The sequence below is a fragment of the Mercurialis annua genome, linkage group LG2 (genome assembly GCF_937616625.2).
Source record: "Mercurialis annua linkage group LG2, ddMerAnnu1.2, whole genome shotgun sequence".
Lineage (NCBI taxonomy): Eukaryota > Viridiplantae > Streptophyta > Magnoliopsida > Malpighiales > Euphorbiaceae > Mercurialis > Mercurialis annua.
Window position 1 is genome coordinate 51644681 of NC_065571.1, and position 9639 is coordinate 51654319.

Here is a 9639-nt window from a genome sequence, read left to right on the forward strand (position 1 = left end):
CTAAAGTTCAAACTAATCTATATTTATCTATAACTATCCACTTATATGTGGGAAGGGTAGTTTATTTTATTTATTAATATATATTAGGAATTCTAATTTGAATTTACTAATGTAATTATGTTAGGAGTCCTAATTTCAATTATTAAAGTCGCTTCATGAAGGTGTATGAATTTGTTTTGATGCTCAAAAAGAAATTTGGTATGGAGCAGAAGGAACAAACATGTTCAATTTCCTGTTTATGTCAAAAGTGTGTTATGTAGTATTCAATATAATTGGCAAAATAAATTGCACTTATATGTGCTAGTGCTTAATATTTGTTATAACTCAAAGGAAGAAGATGCATTTACTAATATATAATTTAGGCGAGTATTTTACATTCCGTTTTTTTTTCTTCTAATGTCATAAGTTTTGAATAGAGCGTCTCCATTATAGTGCCAAATTATCTCACAATGCTATAATTTAACATTTAATATAAAAAAATACATTTCCATTGCACTTGTATTTCATGTGCTAAATTTAGCATATGATAAATTTTGTGCCAAATTTGTTATAAGCATATGCCAAATTGTATTATATCTAAATTATTTACAGATTTACCATTAATAATGATAATCACTTATAAAATTATAAATTTAGCATTTAGTTTAGCATTTAGTTTAGCATTTTGCAATGGAGTGAATTTTAATAATATGTGCTATATGTAGCATTTTATCTTATTTTGTGCTAAAAATAGCATAAAAAATACAACATGCAATGGAGATGCTTTTAGAGGTTTAGTTTATAAATTAAAAACGTTTTTATAAAGTTTTGGTTGGATTAAAATATAGTTTTTGAGAAGATAGAGATAGTAAAGTTAAGAGTTTTAGTTGGATTAGTATAAATAAAAAATGTTAAATGAAGAATTATGTTATCAAATTATTACTGCTTATGAATAATTTCTATCAATTTACATAATTATCCAGTCGTGTGTTCCACGAGCCTCTCTTAGACCATAAGTAAGACCTGAATGCACCCCTGCAGCCAGTCCTGCAACATTAACACATTCAATTTATGCCAATAATTCTACTTTATTAATGATGTAAATTCGATTTCAATTCACATATATTAACTCTATTTTGGTTGGAGTAGAATATAGTTTTGAGAAGCTAGAGATAGTAAAGTTAAGAGTTTTGGTTGGATTAATATATATAAAAAACGTTTTTATAGGAAAGTTTTGGTCGGATTAGTATAAATAAAAAACGTTTTTATTGGAAAGTTAGGAGTAATGGTTGGATTAGTATAAATAAAATAGGGAAGTTAAGAGTTTTGGTTGGATTGTTAAGAGTTTTGGTTGGATTAGTATAAATAAAAAAACGTTTTTATAGGAAAGTTAAAAGTTTTGGTTGAATTAGAATATATTATTAAGGGTGTTAGTGTAAAAGTGCCTGTCCCCCCCCATCCGTACTTTTATATATAGTATAGATATAGATTAAATCACCAAGAATACAGCTCATTAGCATTCCACATCACTTTGTCATATACTAATTAATTATGAATTAAAGATTCATTTTGCACAAAAAAATATTGAGATTTTGAATTTTAAGTAGTAATAATAATAAAACCAACTTTCGCTAACCCCGCTAACCATATCTCAAATAAAAAAGAATGTGGCAATATACAAAAAAATAATTTGGTAAAAGAAATATACACACACATTTAATAAGTTGCCATATTTTTAAGTGAAATTATTAAAAGAACTTTCAAATTATTTACATGAAATCTCAGCGTAAATAGATATAACTCGAATTCCAACTTTAAAATTAGTTTTAGTTTTTGACAATTAATAATGCCCATTCTTTCTGTGAAAATAAATTACGAAATAATTCAACAAATGAATTATTGTATGAATAATTAAATTGGTCATCCAATTTAAATTACTCTAGAAACTTCAATTATTTTACAAAAGGAGCGTTTCTGATTTTTTACTGTGACATGTAAATTAAAAGCTGTTGCTGAATTATATATCTTATTTACATTTAGTTTTTGACAATTACTCCATTAAAAAACCAATAACTATAACTAAAACTGTATATAACTTATGAAAATGAAAAAAGAAAACAAAATTTAAAGGTAAATACAGTGGCATCATTAAACTGAATATTAAAATATTATTCAAAAATTTAAGTTACATAAAATTGACAGTTGCCAATTAGACATTCAATATTGGCCCGCCCATGCCTGTAGCAATTAATAGTTCTGGAGATCCCTAACGTATTGATTTAAAAGAGAAATTCATATATATGGCACACTGTTTTATTTATTTCTGAAAGTGACAGTACAATTTATCCCCAAACAAGTACAGTACATGCAGAAGCCACAATACCCAAATCCTGAAATAGTTTTTTTTTTATTAATTTCTGAAATATTTCTTATACTATGATTATCATCGTTTTATTTGTTATATTTTAATAATCAAATTTTCATTTTTTAAAAACGATGATAACTTAAATTTAAGAAAATTATAGTTTAGTAATCGCAAATTTACTTAACCCTATTTATTATCTCGAGCTGATCGAACCAGTTTCACTTTTTTTTAAAGAGGAAAAGTGCAACCATCCACTCTTCTCCATTGTTGTATCCAAAAAGTTCTGCCACAGAAATGAAGAATGTTCTCCAGTATACAGTCCACTTCACAGCTTCATCCTTACCGTAAGTTTCCGCCATTATCGGCCTGATCGATTTCATGTTCTTGTCCATTCTTTTCAGCCATTCCTCGCTTGTCTGTGCATAATGTTTCCCATTCACTAGCCAATGGTTCACAACAGAAACATCTTCCTGCAAATAGGTTTATAGCAACCGCAACACAAAAACTTGAGTTAAAAGACACAATGGTACCAAAAATTTACACTAATATTTTAGTTTAGTATCAAAACTTTAAATTGTATCAAAATATTATTAGAAGGAATAAATTATGCCTTAAAAGTCGATACTCTAATAATTAATATACATAGTTGATTAAAAATTTATTAACTAATATTAAAACTGATTTTATAAAAATTTATTAATTATCAGAATTACTAATTTATTAAATATTAATTATCAGAAATGCTACTATGGTAGATTACCTGGAAATAAAGCAACATATTTGCGGAGGGCATTGTCCCGCCGGTGAAAAAATACCTCGTAATCCAATCATCTTCATTTGTGTCCTGAATTATAACAAAAGTTAAATATTAGTAATGTTCTTTTTGTAACAATTGTCCTATGAATATTCACTTCCATTGGTATTTTAATTTTGTCACATATGCCAAATTGGTAATTAAATTTTAGCACATACGTCAAATTGGTAATTAAATCTTAATTTGTATCTTATTTGATTTTTATTTTATGCGAAAATACTTTAATATCTTTTGATAGTTTTTTTTTTTTGATGAATATCTTTTGATAGTTAAAGATGCAAATCGGCTGTAAAATATTCTTAAAATATACTAACATCTGAAAAATCACTTCAAGAATACAACAATATGATTCTATATTTTAAGGATATGCTTCGATCGGTTAATATATCAATTTAATATGGTCGGAAAATGTTACAATAGTTTCATTTAAAATAAAATTGAAAGAAATAATTAAAAATATAAATATAAATTTATTTATTAATTTAAAATACATCGTGAAGTTTGGATATCTCATTAATTTATTGAAGTATGGTAACGCCTTGACAAGCCATACCTCAAAATGGTAAGCAAATGTCTTATGGCAGAAATAATGAACAAAAAGAAGACCGTCTTCTTTCATCCACTTGGAAATCTTGTGAAGCAGATCCTTGTAATTCTTCATATGCTGTTAGGATACAAAACTTACATTATTAGATTAATATATAAGTAAATTAACTTTAGCGTTTTTTTTTTTTTACGAATGAAATGGCAAAACTCCACTACTCAAAAAGTTACGCTAACAACTTACCTCAAACATTTCAATGGAGAAAATACGGTCATACGACCCGTCCATTTCGTGTGTACTAATATCAGCAACAACAATTTCCAAATTTTGCAGCTTAAGGTCCCTGCAAATTAAAAAAAGGGTATTCAATGATCCCCGTCATCTTTTTAAAATGTGCACAAAATTGTCAAGGGGGTTATTATAAGCAGGATCGAATCGTATTCGTACCGACAGCGGTCCTCAATGAAAGCTTTCTGAATCTTGGAGTTGCAGATACCAGTGATTTTGCATTTGCTATATTTTTGAGCAATGAACAAAGAGAGTGAACCCCAGCCACATCCCACATCAAGAACAGTGTGACCATCTTTTAGCTGCGACCTCTCGCAATATATCTCCAGCATTGCTTTCTCAGCATCCTCTAAGGTGCTTGATTCATCAGAAAAATAGCAGGAACTGCAATTTATGTTCAACCACATCATCAACAAACCTAATTAATCCCTGACTCGTTTTACGGAGTTTGATATAAAAATAACTCTCGATATACTGAATTTTACTCTATCTGTCCCAAAATAATTATCCAAATACTTGTCAATTTCTAGTAAATCACAATTTTTAAAAGTAATCATCCTATATTATTCTTATTTTAAATCCATTATTTATTGTCACTGTTTCAACAAAGTAAGTTAGTGATAATATTTAATAAGAGTATAATAAAAGTAATTAAAAATTTAGAATATTAAGTGTTTTTAAAATGTGTAAGAATGGCAAAGTGAACAATTATTTTGAAAACATGAAATATTTTATTTATCAAATTCTTCATCTTATTTTTATTTTCTTTTTAGATAGAATTGTCATGACAAGTATTTCTCCTTATAAAATTGATAGACTAGATTCTCAATATTATGTTTTACGTATAGTTCTGTCAATTTAGTCATGGTTGTGGATATGAAAATTCAGTTTACCTTTTATATAAATTTAAACAGTTTTTACACACTCGTCCAAAACAAATAAAATTGTAAATTATTTATCAAAAAAACAAATAAATAATAAAACTGTAAATTTATTAATAATAAGTAATAAATGTATTTTAATATATAAGCATATTAATTAATTAAAATTAACTTATTTGTATAAAATAAAAAAAGTACAACTATACTTATATTTAAAATTAAAACTATATAAAAAAAATAGGTAGCCCAAGCCAAATTACACTATTAATATATGAATACTAGGAAAATGCATAGAGGAGAAAGAAAATACCTGTACTTAAAATGTTGGCCTAAAACCAACTTAAAGAAGGAAGTAGGCAATTCATAATGTTGAGCATTAGCCTCATCAGTCTTTATAGCAATTGGCATCTCTTTCAAAGCTGCAATTTCAATAAACACCCAATAAAATCAAACTAAATCACATTCTGAAATACGAATGAACTATAGTTCAAATAGTATAAGCGATAACAGACTACTAAGTCATAGGTTCAAATACTCACACACAAGCGCTTTTCTCTTCAGTTATAAAAAAAATACATTCTGAAATAAAAAAAAATGAACAAAGGATCAACGCGCCTTCTGAACTTATGACACGGGATCACCTAATCCAATTTATATTTTTTTGAGCAACTAATCCCGAAATTCTTCATTTTTGGGTCAAATAACCCCATAATTTATATTTTTATTTTAAAAAATAAATTTAGGATAGTTATATCGCAACAATTAGGGAAGTATTTAATTATTTTTTTACATCACTCATCTCCGATTTGTATTTTACGCGTTTTAAAAATATAATTATGGGGTTATTTGACCTGAAAATGAAGAATTTTGGGCTTAATTGTTCAAAAAGGTATAAGTTGGGTCAGATGACCCTGTGTCACAAGTCCGGGGGCGCGTTGACCGTTTGGTCAAAAAAAAAATTGTACCCAAACCAAAATTACAGAGAGAAAAAGAATTATTACAATGCACAAACTGCATAAGATCGGAGAGTTGTTCATGGGCTGAAGGCTTATAGCCGGAACGGAGGCGGCTGGCCAGGAGCAAGCGAGTGAGCTTCCGGATAACGGCATCCGGCAGCACATTCCGTTCAAGTGAAGCTAACATTAAACGAACTGTAGCATCGTAAGGTACCTGCAATATTGCCGCCATGAAATCAGACAGTTAAACAACTAACTATTTAGTGGAAGTAGTCACACTCTTATCTTTTTTATCTGTTGGTATATCTATGAAAACTGAGTATTTATAGTACTAGTTTGTTTGGTATTAATATGTAAGGTCACTAAACTTTGGTATTATTTCATTTTGGTCTGAAATTTTTAATTTAATTCAGTTTAGGCACTGAACTTCAAATACAAGCAATAAAGAGTTCTTTTTAGTAATTTTTGGCCAAATTAGCCTCTGTCAACCGGATCTTAACATTGTCATGACTCATGGGGGAACAATTTGTTTTGCACTAAAAGGAAATAAACTTAAAGTTTAATAAGTTATGGAATTTTAATAATAGTTACTGGCAAATTTAAATAATTGAAATTTTTTTAAAGAAAAATAATACTCTTTTTGCTCTATTTAAAATTTTTATTTTTAATTTGAAATGTCTTAATTGTTTTAGAAGTCTCTTTTTATTTTTAAAATAATTTTATATTTAATTTTTTCCCTTTTATCCTTTTTTTATTCATGTTGATATAAATGTTAAAAAAATCTACTGCTATTAATAAAAATAATATAAAAAATATTTTTTTTATATTTTATATAAAATTAAATAGAATTTTTAAAATTATAATATAGAATTAAATGGTACTTTTACAATGGAAAGAAGCAATATAAAAGTTTAACGATTTTGTAAATTTAATACTCATACGTACGTATATGGCTTAATACATATATAGTTTGACTCCTAAACTTGTACCATTTTATCCATATAACTTTTAAAGTTAACGTCTCACTTATTTAACATCTAAATTTATTAAATAATTTTATTTAACTCCCTGAACTTGATAAGTAAATAAACAATTAACCCCCCCGTACACACTGTCTTATAGAGTGTTTCAAGTGCCAGGTAGAAATAGAGATTTTAAACGTTTATTTATTTATCAATTTCAAAAATCAAATAGGATTACTTAACAAGTTCAAAAGTTCAATAACTGAGATATTAAGTTTAGGGGTTAGATAGATAACATGATCTAAATTTAAGTGTCAAACTGTATATTTTTGGTAAGACCATGAGGTGTTATTGTACAAATATAAGCCCAAGTTTTGAGAAGCCCAAGTTTTGAGCCCATCTAGTCTGAGTCCATCATAAGCCTTCCATGCTCCTCCCATCAGCTGATCTTCTCTCTCTGCACAGTTGGCATCTTTTCTGTTATTGCTGCGTTCAATTCTGTGATGGAAATAGCTGACACCACAAGATTCCTTTTCTTGTTTTCTGTACATTCCTTTTGTAACCTTTTAGGTAGCTGAGCTGGGCGTTTTCTTATTGGTTAGTTGTATATATATAGCCCCATCCTTTTTTGTAATCAGCAGTGAATAATAATTAAAAATACAGAGCTTTCACTCTCCTTTTACCTTTATTATTTTGTTCATGGTATCAGAGCATCTCTGATCCAATACTTACTAATGGCTGAAACTTACAATCCCAATGGCGATCCTTACCATCTTCAAGGATCTGACCATCCGGGAATGGTGCTTGTTACTGCACCATTAACTGGAAACAACTATCTTACTTGGAGCAGATCTATGAAGATTGCTCTTGGAGCTAAGTTCAAACTTGGTTTTGTTGATGGCAGATTGCCCATACCTGAAGAAGATGATGAAAAATACGAGTTCTGGACAAGAGCTAATTACATGGTGACTTCATGGATTCTGAATTCCATGTCTAAAGAAATAGTGGATGGTTTTTTGTACACCACCACTGCTAAAGAACTCTGGGAAGAGATCTCTGAGAGATATGGTGAAAGTAATGGGCCCTTGCTCTACCAGATTCAAAGGGAAATTGCATCTGTTAACCAAGGTAATGATTGTGTTGCAAAATACTATACCAGACTTAAACGTCTGTGGGATGAATTTGCTTGTCTTATGTCACTTCCACCATGCACTTGTGGTGCTGCTAAAGCCATTACAGATCTATATTCTATGAACAGATTGATGCAATTTCTTATGGGTTTGAATGATTGCTTTGACCATACAAGGAATCAAATTCTTGTTATGGATCCCTTGCCTACTGTGAACAAAGCTTATTCTATGCTTCTTAGTGTTGAGAAACAAAGAGAGGTTAATGTCAGTTATAATGAGAAAGTAGAGGTTACAGGGTTGTTTGCTAAGGGCCAGAACTATTATAAAAGGGATAATCAATCAAAGACTGGAGCAAAAAGGAAAGACAAAGAGAACAAATTCTGTGACCACTGCAGAACCAAAGGTCATGAAAGGGATACTTGTTTCAAGTTACATGGAGTGCCAGATTGGTATAAGGAGCTGAGGGAGCAACAAAAGAAGGAGGGCACCAAAGTCATGGCAAATATAGCAGAATCTCCTCTTGATTATGAAACAGTTAGTGAGACTAAAGGTGAAAAACATACTGAATTGGCAAATTTGGTTCAGCAAGAATTGATGAAGATCATGAAAGATGGTAACTATGCTAATTTTGCTAGCAGTTTTTCAGGTAACCCTTCTACTTATGTTTTTGCCTTGAATGTTGCTACTACTGATATGCTTGGTGTGAATTCTTGGATTCTTGACACTGGTGCCACTAACCATATGTCTGGAATTAAAACCATTTTTAATGATCTTAAGCCTCCTGGAAAACCTATACCAGTTTATCTTCCTGATGGTTCTGTTAAAACTGTGGATAGTGTGGGAAACATTAAACTCTCTGATAGGATTAATCTGAACCAGGCTCTCTATATCCCTAGCTTCAAATTTAACCTACTCTCTGTAAATAAGCTTACTAAATCTGCCAAAATAAAATGCATTTTCACCCCTGATGCTTGTATTTTACAGGACCTGCAGACTAAAGAAGTTATGGCAGTAGGACAAACTTTAGGAAGTCTCTACATCTTGGATATTGCTAGTTTCCAGTCTGTTCAACAAAAATTACAGATTTCTCAATTAAGTTTTAATGTTTTGAATTGTAATGATCAAGTTTCTTGTAATGATCAAATTTCTATTAATGAAAACAATATTTCCTCAGAAACTCATCTCTGGCATAATAGACTTGGACATTGTCCTACTGATGTTTTAAAACACATTAAAATTCTGAGCAGAAATAAATTTAAAGACATTCATGAATGTGCTGTTTGTCACAAAGCTAAACAACAAAGAATCCCTTTTCCTGTCAGCCACACAAAATCCACAAAAATCTTTGAATTAATTCATCTAGATGTTTGGGGACCTTATCATCAACAATCCATTGAAGGAACCAAGTATTTTTTAACCATTGTTGATGATCACTCAAAAGCAACATGGACTTATCTTATGATCCATAAAAGCCAAGCTACTTCAATACTCATCAACTTCTCTAATATGGTCCAAACTCAATTCAATACTGACATCAAAATTGTCAGAAGTGACAATGGCACTGAATTCACAAATAATGAACTCCAAACTTATCTATCCAACAAAGGAATAATACATCAAAAATCATGTCCCTACACTCCCCAACAAAATGGAGTTGTAGAAAGAAAGCATAAACATTTGCTGCAAGTTGCTAGAGCTTTAATGTTCCAATCTGGACTAC

The 9639-nt window shown here is 29.8% G+C and overlaps 1 protein-coding gene across 1 annotated transcript; it reads right to left on the reverse strand.

Annotated features, from left to right (window-relative positions):
* Window positions 1–2124: 2124 nt before the first annotated feature.
* Window positions 2125–6116, reverse strand: LOC126667770 ((S)-coclaurine N-methyltransferase-like). Its single transcript, XM_050360845.2, has 7 exons — window positions 5873–6116; window positions 5182–5290; window positions 4150–4374; window positions 3946–4045; window positions 3712–3822; window positions 3105–3188; window positions 2125–2814 (listed from the first exon to the last, which is right to left on the reverse strand). Exons 1-7 carry the CDS (start codon window positions 6057–6059, stop codon window positions 2563–2565), a joined length of 1068 nt encoding a protein of 355 aa, XP_050216802.1. The 5' UTR covers window positions 6060–6116; the 3' UTR covers window positions 2125–2562.
* Window positions 6117–9639: the final 3523 nt, after the last annotated feature.

Excerpts from the sequence above, each read along its gene's own strand:
- LOC126667770 (XM_050360845.2), bottom strand. The coding sequence starts at position 6,059 with ATGGCGGCAATATTGCAGGTACCTTACGATGCTACAGTTCGTTTAATG. Across the intron at positions 4,375-5,181 it reads GGCCAACATTTTAAGTACAG|TTCCTGCTATTTTTCTGATG; the intron begins GTATTTTCTTTC and ends CATAAATTGCAG. Across the intron at positions 4,046-4,149 it reads TTCATTGAGGACCGCTGTCG|GGACCTTAAGCTGCAAAATT; the intron begins GTACGAATACGA and ends TTTAATTTGCAG.